General features: G+C 41.1%; 1 protein-coding gene across 1 annotated transcript; it reads right to left on the bottom strand.

Annotated features, from left to right (window-relative positions):
* Nucleotides 1–8,524: 8,524 nt before the first annotated feature.
* Nucleotides 8,525–10,797, bottom strand: LOC109465432 (multiple coagulation factor deficiency protein 2 homolog). Its single transcript, XM_019762706.1, has 4 exons — nucleotides 10,636–10,797; nucleotides 9,669–9,752; nucleotides 9,199–9,317; nucleotides 8,525–8,781 (listed from the first exon to the last, which is right to left on the bottom strand). The coding sequence occupies exons 1-4, from the start codon at nucleotides 10,776–10,778 to the stop codon at nucleotides 8,654–8,656; spliced, it is 474 nt and encodes a 157-aa protein (XP_019618265.1). The 5' UTR covers nucleotides 10,779–10,797; the 3' UTR covers nucleotides 8,525–8,653.
* Nucleotides 10,798–12,826: the final 2,029 nt, after the last annotated feature.

The raw sequence follows: 12,826 nt of genomic DNA on the forward strand, positions 1-12,826 counted from the left end.
TACACGTGTACCTCGAGTTAATCATTAGCTATATAGTACTACCACGTAATTGAGATGGAGGATTCGTATGTATACTTTAGGCCATATCAATTTTATGAATTGGTTCTCGAATTCGACCGCTTAACTTTTTCTGATTTGCAAAAAAGAAAATATTCAGGTTATATAAATTAAAATAATTCTTCAAATTGTAGTTACCTCCATGAAAAATGGAGGTATTGTTTTTGGCGTGTCTGTGTGTCTGTCTGTGTGTGTGTTTGTGTTTTTTGTAGTCAGCATAACTTCATAACGCCTTTATGGATTGTGATGATATTTGGTATGCTGATAAGTCTTTAGGAAGACAAAGGTCAAAGTCAAATATGGGCCTCCTGGTGGCTGACCGTGGTACTGCAGCAGCACTTCCTGTTTTTGTATCTTTTGTTCTGAACATGCTATGGTCTTGACTTTTTGGTGACAGATAACTTTTCCTGTCAGGAATATGTGGTGTGGGTTTGGTCCCCCTAGCAGCTTGTTCTGGAACTGCAGGGGACTTTCTGGCGAAATCTTTAAAAGCCAATAAGTCTAGATAGTCCATGTATGAGATCTCCGAATTCTTGTTTTTGGTCTGTGTGTGTGCGAGTGTTTATTTCCGCACATTTGTAGTCATCATAGTTTTAGAACGCCTTTATGAATTGTGATGATATTTAGTATGTTTGTAGGTCTTAGAACGACAAAGGTCAAGGTCAAATATGGGCCTCCTGGTGACTGACCTTGGTACTGCAGCAGCACTTCCTGTTTTTGTATCTTTTGTCCTGAACATGCTATGGTCTTGACTTTTTGGTGACAGATAGCTTTTTCTGTCAGGAATACGTGGTGATAGTTTTGCATTTGTCCCCCTAGCGGCTTGGTCTGGAACTGGAGGATTGACAGTATCATGTGATCATGCATCTTTAAATAAGAAGAAATATTACAAAATAGTATTCGATGGACTTTCCTAAAAATGTAGACAAATGATAATGCCATGTATTGGTGGCACACAACACTTTTATTTCATCATTTTACAATTACAAAATGTTTGACATATGTGAATTTACAATATTGATAGATAAAATCAACTGGTTATGGCTATTGCAGCCGTCATCTATTAAAGTAAAGCATCGCACATTTTCCATTCCACTGATAGTACCATGTAGCTCATTAGAGCTAGAAATACATGTACAACAACATTTAATATTACTGCATATAAATAGAAAGAAAACTTAAAGGTAACATTTGCAAAGCAAATGCATAATGTTCACGTTCGCCCATGATCTGCAGTTCTGTTAATTCCTACTCAAATACATTCATATATATGGTCAGACAGGAGACTAAATCCTTCCTACTATAAATCCTTCCTACTATAAGATTGCAACATTATGTATCCCAACACCAGTTACCATGGTGACAGACGTCAACAAATCAGGTCATTGGCCAGGTCAGATGTTAGTGTTTGGAGAAGAAGAAGAAACTGAGCAAAAACAATATGTTTCCTTCGGTAGTCATAATGAATGACCTTGCCTGGAATAAAATGTAATGATATCACTCTGGCCAGACAACTAGCAAAACTACTGTGTGTGTGTGTGTCTCTCTCTCTCTCTCTCTGTGTGTGTGTGTGTGTGTGTCTGTCTGTTTGTCTGTGTGTGTGTGTGTGTGTGTGTGTGTGTGTGTGTGTGTGTGTATGTATTGGATTTAGTTTGTATGATAAAACTTGTCATATCAATCTTAAATTTTGTACATAGTATTAGATTGTGCGGCAGCCGCCCCTGTCGTGTATATACTTTCCAGCGATTCATTTTGATCAGTTGTGGTCTGAGTCTGACTCGTTTCCCTCTGATCATTTTCACATTTGTACACAGGTTCAGGCGCTGAAACAGCCACCTCTGCGACGTATATCATCGAGGTTCCAGTACCCAACGATTCATTGTGATCATTGGTGGACTGAGATTGGGCCTGTTCGTGTTGGGTGTCCACGTTTTCATACTGGTGACCATGAGCACTGGTCACTACAGTAGCTGTGGTGTTTGTGTTGGTCCCAGGGATGGCCTGAGACAGGCCCGGTCCTGCCTGATTATGTTGGTCACAATTTTCATTCTGGTGAACATGAACACTGGCCACTACAGTAACGTTGGTGTCTGTGTTGGCCTGAGACTGACCCGCCCCTCTCTGATTATGTTGGTCACTATTTTCATTACGGTGACCATGAACACCGGTTACTACCGTAACTTTGGTGTCTGTGTTGGCCTGAGGCTGTCCCGGCCCTCTCTGATTATGTTGGTCACTATTTTCATACTGGTCATCATGATCACTGGGATTATGTTTCTCACTATTTTCATACTGGTGATCACTGCCTACTACAGTAGCTGTGCCGTATGTGATGGTGTTTTGGCCTTGTTGGTTTTTTGGCGGAGTAAAATGTTGTAAGGCAGCTAGGTGTGTCTTAGCTTGAAGACTTCTATCATTACAAACATTTTTCGCATTTTTGCCTGAATGACGATTTTCGGCCCTCCTCTTGTACCAGATTCTGAAACCGATGGCACCGATCAGGACAGGGACAGCTATTGAGCTACAGACAGAGCTCAAGGTAATGACAACTAGCATGGGGACACTGCGATCAGATTCGTGAGAAGTGTTTTCTGGTTTTCTTGCGTCGACAGATAGTGTAGTGAATGCGGTGTATACATGGTGTGCTGTTGTTCCAGCGTTTGATTTAAAGTACCAATGACAGTGGTGGGGAGTGGTGGGATTGTGCGATTTGTTACTACTTTCCAATTGGGCATGGTTGTCTTTAGAAACCAGGTCTTTTGACGCGCAGATATCTTTTACCATTTGTCCAGGGAACATGGTAGGCTGGTGAGTCGTGACATTGTAACCCCTTTCCCATTGGCCACAAGAAGGAAGAGTTGATATATTTGATCCTTCACAGATCAGCTGTTTTGGGTTGATACCTTTAAGCTTTTGTCCAATGAACATGGCAGGCTGGGAACATATTATTTGGTCTTCAATCGAACGAGACGCATTCATTTTTAGCCTGACAGGTACCATCCTACAGTCACACTGCCAGGGGTTTCCTTTAATTCTAACAATAGCAATAGATGCCAAGATGTCATAAGCTGACAACGGAAGGACAGATATCTTGTTGGATCCAAGGGACAACTCTGTCAGCCTGGGTAGACTTGAGCATGCAGTGGGCATAATGTCAGTTAGCTGGTTGGAGTCTATGGCCAAATATGTGAGCTTTGGTAGATTTGAGAATGCACCATGTGCAATGCCTGTTATCCGGTTGGAGTTTAGGTACAACTTTGCAAGCTCTGGTAGACTTGAGAATGCATGAGGCTTAATTTCAGTTATCTGGTTGGAGTTTAGATACAATCTCGAGAGCTTTGGTAGACATGAAAGTGTACCAGGCTTAATGTCAGTAATATTGTTGGAGCTTAGAATCAACGTTATGAGATTTGGTAAACTTGAGAATGTACCAGGCTTTATGTCAGTTATCCGGTTGGAGCTCAGACACAACTTTGTGAGATTTGGTATTCCTGAGAATGAGCCGGGCTTTATGTTAATTATCTGGTTATAGTCTAGGTTCAGTTCTGTGAGCTTTGGTAGACTTGCGAATGTGCCAGGATGAATGACAATTATATTGTTGACGGCTAGGTACAACATTTTGATATTTGGTAGATTTGAGAATGAACCAGCCTGAATATCAGTTATCTGATTGTGTTGTAGGTACAGCATTGTGAGCTTTGATAAATTTGAAAATGTGCCAGTTTGAATGTCAGTTATCTGGTTCGACTCTAGGTTCAAAATTGTTAGCTTTGGTAGACTTGAGAACGCAGTAGGCGTAATGTCAATTATCTTGTTACAGGATAGGGACAAAGATTCGAGATTTGGTAAATTTGAAAATATATCAGAATGAATGCCAGTTATCTTGTTGGACTGTAGGTTCAACCGTCTGAGTTTTTGTAGACTTGAGAATGTATTGGGCTTAATGTCAGTTATCTGGTTTAAGGCTAGGTTCAAGTTTGTGAGCTTTGTTAGATTCGAAAATGAGTTGGGCTGAATGTCTGTTATCTGGTTTCTGTGTAGACTCAACTCCGTGAGCTTTGTTAGATTTAAAAGTGTACCGGGCTGAATGCCAGTTATCTTGTTTGAGTGCAGGTGCAAAACTGTTAGCTTTGGTAAATTTGAAAATGAAGCAATTTGGATGTCAACTATCTTGTTGTTGCCTAGGTGCAGTTTTTCCAGGTCCCTATACCTTATGAGTTCTGACTGACTTAATGATCTAATTTGATTTGTGTCCAACTTTAACTCAAGAATGGTTGTTGGCAGGTCCTGAGGGATGCGGTTGAAGCCCATACGGGCGCAGTTGCAGGATGAGGGATTGCACTTACTCCTGCAGGTAGCTTCTGGCATGTTGGGCTCCTTCAGGATGATGAGAAGGAAAATCAGCACGTGTCGCAGCTTTCTTCCCATGGTCTTTTGTGACCTATAATAACGATAATGAAATCATCACATCATATGACGTATGTTCTCTTTTCACTTGAATACCCCATAAGGAAGCATTTTCATTAGTCAGGAAGCCTTGGAGGTGGACGACGCACTACCAGACAGAACTACCTTTTAATATCCGTTATTTTAATACCAACTATATGAACTGGTAGACCTTTGTCTAGGATGCACATATTTCCCTTACAAAGAACAGTCCTTCAACAGCTGCATACTAGTATCTGAAAACCCATAGGTTCGAACGGAAACCCATTGTTTCGAACGGAAACCCATTGGTTCGAACGGAAACCCATTGTTTCGAACGGAAACCCATTGGTTCGAACGGAAACCCATTGGTCCGAACGGAAACCCATTGGTTCGCACGGAAACCCATTGGTTCGAACGGAAACCCATTAGCTCGCACGGAAACCATTTGGTTTGAACGAGGAGTTAAAGAGTAGTGAGGGAATGTAGAATCCCACACTCAACAAGAAATGACTGGATTGTACCAGTGTATACTCTTTATTTCTCTCCCCCCTCTCTCTCTCCCATCGAAATGGTCTAAGACTTATTTCTTTATCATATTTCATACTAAAATCTCCTTTTGATCCCAGTGTCTTGCCATCGAAATGTCAGTTCTCTCTGTGGATTTAATGCTCAGCACTACCACAGCAGCACAGTAGTGCGTAGGTGGGTCGTTCAAGCAGGCACAAATCTCCATATACACACGCATACCAAAATGTATTCATTGAGTATTCATATTTACCTTCGGGGAAGGAGATATCCTTCCGCGAGGAGGTTTTACTATGGTTTACATTTCTGTCAGCAGCTGTTTCTCGCGATCGGCTGGACGGATTTGTCTGTGGTTCGGTATACGTATTGCTATTGGGCTGCAGATGATGCAGAACGTTTTTGTTTAATTGCATATGTGTTTATGGGCGTCGAAATAAAAGGTTTTTAAGTGCTCCGGACACCCCCGCCATGCTGAAAATGGTAATTACCATGTTGTTAAGGAATGGGGCGGTTGCAGTTTTGGATCTTAGCATTCAAAAGGGGTCAAACAGAGGGGTGTCTGGTTCCGATAAAAATTTTGGGTGACGGCGCAGCAATGACGGCGCGGGATGACGGCGGGGGTAATGGCGCGGGTGACGGTGCAGGCTGTCAGACTGTGAGACACGTTAATCAACAGTCCATACCGAACCAACCGTCAGTAGCCATCAAACACATACAAACATATTACGCACATAACTTTCATACTACACACAAACAAATAACCTAAACCAATAGAACACAAAAAAACCCGGAGGTTTGAAATCTACGATTTCCCTTGTTCATTTCTTTCTTTATTCAAACTGCAAGAACAACACACACTGATAGATTTAGCTGTTACGCAGCTTCGTCTTTTTTTCGTTTTAGAGATGAGGGAGCAAAAGTAATGATTGAAATATTATAATATTATAAACCAGCTACAGGGCAACATTGCACAATGTAGTCAAATACTATAATATCATCATAATTAATATGAATCTCATTTGAATTCGAGCTACTTTACATTGTCTTTTTACTGAATTTGGATATTGCGTTTTCTCAATTCTTATCATATTTATCTAGAAATAACTGGATGGGGGGCAAGAAGTACAGTTACAATAGCTGGATTAAAGAAAGATGGCGATAGCACTGAAATTGTACTCCAGCCAAGACCAAGCAATGGGAATGATACAAGCAGTGACGAGTCTGCGAGCTCAAATTGACATTTTCGTCAGCAACACGGCCGATCATTAGCCTGGTAACCAGACCGCCGTGAGCTCAGCGCTGTCCCTTCGGCGCCGAGAGCGTTTGGGGCCGCAAATCACTTACCGCGCTTCGGGGGGTTTTAAGTTTCTTTGCTCTTTCGGGGTCGGCGGCAAAAGAAGACTAAGCGTAATACAGGAAGTCAGCGGATACAGGGAAACTAGCTGGAGATAGGTCCGTGGTATAACTCGCCTGTGCCTGGTAAAGGCCGAGACTGAAAAATTACCGCCAAGCCAACCAAAGGTTTGGAACCCAGGCTACCGATCATGGGCCTCTCGATTACCTCACAACGAAATGTTCGCAGATCACTCAGTGAAAAAATAAGCTACGGCATTATATGCGACCATACGCTTCTAGGAATGTGGCGTCGGTGGCGCAACGGTTAGAGCGTTGGACTCGGAACCGAGAGGTCCCGGGTTCGATACTCACCGTGGCCCGACGTTGTGCCCTTGGGAAAGGCACTTTACACGACTTCCCCACCTATGCGGTGGAGTGACGCCCACCGAGCCTCTTAGGCTAATCTGTCTGTCAGGGTTCCAAAAACACCTTACGGATTTGGTGTGCCTATGTGACAACTTCTCATATTGGCCACTGAGAGCTGTAAATTTTTTTTCATATACGCTTCTAGGCATCACCAAATCCGGCATACTGGAAGGGTGTGGCTGTGAGATACTTGTGTCATATAACCCTCTGAAATCTACAGAAAATATCTAAAAAAATATTATAAAAAAATGATTTAGTTTTACCTCTCGTGAGAGTATCTTCAGTTGGTCGATGTACTGGCCGGAGGTTACGAAGGACGTTTCGACCCGTTGTAGCTGTGCTTGTATGACGCGTCATCTGTTGAGTTCTGCCGCAGTGGAGTGCGACAAACAACTCTAAATTAGTCTGGCTTAACTCATATTTATGATTTAAACCCTGCTTTTTTTAAAATTTTGAATATGAGCGGCTTGTTTACTCGCTGTTGCTGCTTTTCGCTGACATTTGGAGTTTTCTGAATTAGGAGATTTAAATCAACGAGCTTTAGGGCAAAAATACCGTTAGGGCTACAAATAGAGAATGAAGTTTTTGTGTTCTTTTAAACATGGAACATGTGGTTTGTAACGTTACAGCATCAGTATAGCGTTACCACTATAACGTTACAAACAATTCATTCCAAAAAAATTATTCTCTATCTGTTGTCAGATTCAACCCATAGTAATTTAATTAACCTTGAGCATAAAATGAGCCAACACCTCAAAACACGCACTGAAAAACAAGCTGTTTAACGTTAACAGGATCATTCCGATGCCTTCCTGTCCTATGCAAATGAGGTTAGACCCCCTGTTTTCGCTAAGCATTCTGGGGATGGGAAACTGGTGAATAGTTAAATGGTCATTACAGTGTATACAGTTTAGTAACGGCAGTGATTACCTTTCTCATATCCGCCATTTTGTAATACCCCTGCTATTTGTCATTATCATAAATTGTTATTGTATATATTATGTTATATGTTATTGTATAATTATAGCTGATACGTTGGTGAAGGTTTGTACTGATGAAAGCTAGTGGATACTAGCTGAAACGTCTACACATTATATTTTCATAATCCAGTGTGAAATGACTAAACAACTTTATTTATTTAATTATAGCTGATGTTTGGTTACATCGTCACTACAGTGTATACAGTCTAGTAGTGATCGTGTAGTGACGGCAATGACATCATTAGAACTTTCATCCATATATCCGCCATTTTGTATTTCTCCTGCTGAATGAATGAACGAACGAATGAATGAATGAATTTTATTATTGTGTCTTACGACATTGTCGCCCATCCCATATGGGCTCATAAGACAACAGTACAGATCTAGAAGTCACACGATTGAAACAAAAGTAGAAATTCAACATACATCCAAGTCAAATCAAAGGCTATACGTATACTGGAGACATCAAATAAGGCCACTGTAAGTAAATTTTATGGATAACGCCCTCCTCAGATTCAAATCTAATGCGAGCGGGCGAAAAAAAAACAGGCGGGCCGAAAAAAAACAAGGTTCCTACATTTTAAAATTTTAACTCAATCATTGTACAATTGGTTTTGATTCAGTAGGAACATCACATGTACACAGCCAACATCACATATCACTGCATCAAAGTAAGAAACAAAATTAAATCAGAGCCTTTTTTTATCCCCTCTCTTCATAGTTATCTGCCATCCACCTTCCGGCATGGCAACAGACATCTTTGCCCATTTTCGGCATGTTGACCTTTGTTAGAAGGCAACAAAATTTATTGTTTTTTTTTTTAAATCAGGCGAACATTAATGCGCGCGCTGATGTCATCCATAATAATTACTTGCCGTAGCTTAAAGAACTCCTGTTTGTCTCTACTGGTTTTCTCTATTCGCCTTTGCGTTCGCCTCCCTGTACTTGCGCGTTGACATGACGTACTCGATGTAGCTCATCATCCCGTCGTTATCTGTGTCATCTTCCTCTAGGATCTGGTCCACCAAACCTTTCAACAGAAAGAACAAAAAAAGTCAATGCTATACCGTACTCCACCGCTAGATGGGGCTACCAAGTGTGTACGTCTTGTTGCACTCTGTATTTGCTACTAGTCAGGCCTGCTACTAGTATTATGAACTTTGATATGACGTTATAGCAGGTTGGTGAAAAAGACGTCTGATTTGGCATTTTAAAAAAATCATAATTTCGGAAGTATATGATTTCCTAATTTATCAAGTAACGTTAACAGGTTTTATGTTTTCTTGGTCCAAATGCAATATCCTATCTAATACTTTTGCTGGGAATTGCATTTATATATATAGAAGAGATAGAGAGAGAGAGAGTTTGATTCGTCTCTATAACTATATATTATGCTGCTACAGTTATCACAGTATAATGTCATGGTATTTTGAGTTGTGCACGCTACCTGTGTAATATTCTATCCTTTCGTTAGGATCCGGTGGATAGCTATACTCAGATCTATGTTCCATGGCGGCCATGATCTCCAGTCCGTCCAACTTCAGGTTCTTGTCGCTGTCGTGGGATCTACATGCAGTAAGAGGCAATTCAGATAGGGGGCATTGTTTTGTTTGGCATATCATTTCCCAATACATGTATACATACCGTCATCAATGTACCAATACATGTATACATACCGTCATCAATGTACCAATACATGTATACATACCGTCATCAATGTACCAATACATGTATACATACCGTCATCAATGTACAATTTCAGTTAATAAATAATGGATGAGTGGACGCGCGAATGAATGAATGACTAAATGAATGAATGGATGAATGAATAATCCAATGAATTAATGGATGGATGAGCGAATGAATGAATGAATGAGTGAATGCATGGATGGATGGATGGATGGATGGATGACTCACTTAAAGAAGTGCCACTCCAGTTCTTCCGGTGACATCTGGCTAATCTGTTCCTCTGTCAACTCTTGTACGTGCTCCTTCAGGTGACTGAAAAAAAAAAGTTACCATGAATAGTGAAGACAACAGTCTGAGTGGTTGCACCCTACTCTCCAAGCAGAGGTTGTGGGGGAATGATCGTTAGCTTTTTATGTATGGCCGTTTTTTTGTCGACGTCGCTACCCCACCAACCCGCCGGTGGCTGGCGACCTTCTCTGGCTAATGGATACTGCCACCGAAGGGGATCTGCTTGGAGATTAGTTACACATACACACACTCACACACACACACACACACACACACACACACACACACACACACACACACACACACACACAAACACACGTTTACACGCGTGGAAACACGACCTTCGCGTTCTTCCGCTTTTTCCCTAGATATCAGTGTGCTGTATCAGTTTGAGTAGATAACAGACCCAGCTGCGGTTGTTCACACCCTACAAATCACCCATAGTCTGTATAGCCGTATTGTATTGGAAGAAGAATGAAACCCAATTGCAAATATCATTAGGCCACACCGACTTAATTTTATGGATGAAATCCTCTGAAGACCCCCAAACTAGTGCTTGCGGGCGAATAAAAAAAAAATCCGGCCAAAAATAAAAATGCTACTAAACCACAGGAATACAAAGCTGGTATTCTGAATTTGCGGCAATACATAGCGACGTATAGCACAAGCCGGCAACTGCTGGTTTTTTGCAGAATTTATGAATCGGCACTGTACTGAGGTCTTGAGTCGTGGAACTTCGGTAGCCTGGTGTTGCCTTATATAAAATAGAATGAAAGGTGCGAAAATAACATCGTATTGTTTTGAATCGTTGTATTCAGAAACCTATGCAGCGATGAAGCCGCGTACAGTTATAATTCTTCGCCAAACCCTAGCCCTGTTCCATACGGCTGCACACGGTCACACCTACCCTCTATCCTGGATCATAGATGGATCCCGGAACCTGTTGGTGTCCCCCTCGGCTGTAGACACCGCCGCCGGCGGCACTAGCAGTAGGTAAGCGCCGATAGCAGCTAGCAGAGCGGACGGTAGACGTGGTTGAAGCACGGCCATGATGAACACTGTTCTACACGCACATGCTCACGTGGGTGTCTGTTTGATTTTAGTATTTGCACTTGTGTTTAATCTTTAATATATAATGGTGACGTGTTCTACTATGAGTACACGAAAAAAAACTTCATAACCAGTCTTATCAAGGAGAACTTTATTTTAGTTTTTTTGTTAGAGATAGTACATTTTCTGATACCAATTATTGCATGGACATGTATCTCAGTTTGTTCTAGATACTCTATTGCGTTTTACATCTACTTCATTACACTAGTACGTTTAGCTCATTGCACTAGTACGTTTAGTTCATTCCACTAGTACGTTTAGTCATTGCACTAGTACGTTTAGTCATTGCACTAGTACATTTAGTCATTGCACTAGTACGTTTAGTCATTACACTAGTACGTTTAGTCATTGCACTAGTATGTTTAGTTCATTGCACTAGTACGTTTAGTCATTGCACTAGCACGTTTAGTCATTGCACTAGCACGTTTACATTGCACTAGTACGTTTAGTCATTTCACTAGTACGTTTAGTCATTGCACTAGTACGTTTATTCATTGCACTAGTACGTTTAGTTCATTGCACTAGTAAGTTTAGTCATTGCACTAGTACGTTTAGTCATTGCACTAGTACGTTTAGTCATTGTAATAGTACGTTAAATTTAGTCATTGCACTAGTACGTTTAGACATTGCACTAGTACGTTAAGTCATTGCAATAGTACGTTAAATTTAGTCATTGGACTAGTACGTTTAGTCATTGCAATAGTACGTTAAATTTAGTCATTGGACTAGTACGTTTAGTCATTGTAATAGTACGTTAAATTTAGTCATTGGACTAGTACGTTTAGTCATTGTAATAGTACGTTAAATTTAGTCATTGGACTAGTACGTTTAATCATTGTATTAGTACGTTAAATTTAGTCATTGGACTGGTACGTTTAGTCATTGCAACAGTACGTTAAATTTAGTCATTGGACTAGTACGTTTAGTACATTTAGAAGTTCTCCTGCTGTTCTTTTTGTTTTTTTTCTGCGTCTCTTTGTTTCCGCGCAGCTTCAGCCTCGATTTCGCGCCTTCTCCTGGCGATGACGTATTCAATCCAGCTGATCATGCCGTCATCGTCGGAGTCATCGTCCGCTAGGATCTTGTCCACCATACCTGCGCAAGAGAGACACAGACTTAGGGGCTAGACCATGCTTTCCGCGGGGGGAGTAGAAAAAAATTATAAATAGAATCTTTATTTGCAAAATCATTCCCCAAGGCAAATTGCTTTCACAGTCAAAGACACTATTCGGTAGACTATTATAAAAGCACTAATTTACAAAAGAAATGCTTCGGACTAACCCCTCCTCCCCCCCAAAAAAGGGGGGGAGGAGGGGTTTTGTGATTTTTTTGGAAACGTACGTAGTCTTTTGGTGACGACTTAGTTTCCCCTCTTCATAAAAGACAACAAAAACACAGAGGCCAATAGTGCTAACTTGGGAAAAATTATATTTATGAACAACCTACAGGAGTTAGGAGCATGCAATCCCATAACCAAACCGTACTGTATGTACCTGTATAGTACTCCATCCTCTCGTTATAGTCAGGAGGGTAGTTATAGTCAGACTGATGTTCGATGGCGGCCATGATCTCTAGTCCGTCCAACTTCAGGTTCTTGTCACCATCGTGAGATCTATGGAGAAACGAGTACAGAATTCTCTAAAAAAATATATTTTTTTACCTCCACGAAAAATTGAGGATTTTGGTATGCCTGGAAGACATCAGAAAAGTATAGTGCTAGTAAGCCGTCAGTGGGAGGGGGGAACACAGCTGCGCCGTTAACACTCTGCTATCGTATCTAGACGTACATCGCAAATCCCTTCCATTATTATGAAAATTTAATATTTTTACGTCACAGAATGCCTTATGTTTCCGCATGGCCCTTAGGTCAGTTTGTAATGGATCTATTTGGGATCAGTCTGGAGAAAGTCCCGGAGAAAGTTATCTACAGATGATAGTGCTCGCTATTTTCATGGGTGTTTTTTTGTTACATGACCTCCTTCACAGCT

This window comes from Branchiostoma belcheri, unplaced genomic scaffold (assembly GCF_001625305.1).
Source record: "Branchiostoma belcheri isolate BF01 breed outbred unplaced genomic scaffold, Haploidv18h27 scaffold1, whole genome shotgun sequence".
NCBI lineage: Eukaryota > Metazoa > Chordata > Leptocardii > Amphioxiformes > Branchiostomatidae > Branchiostoma > Branchiostoma belcheri.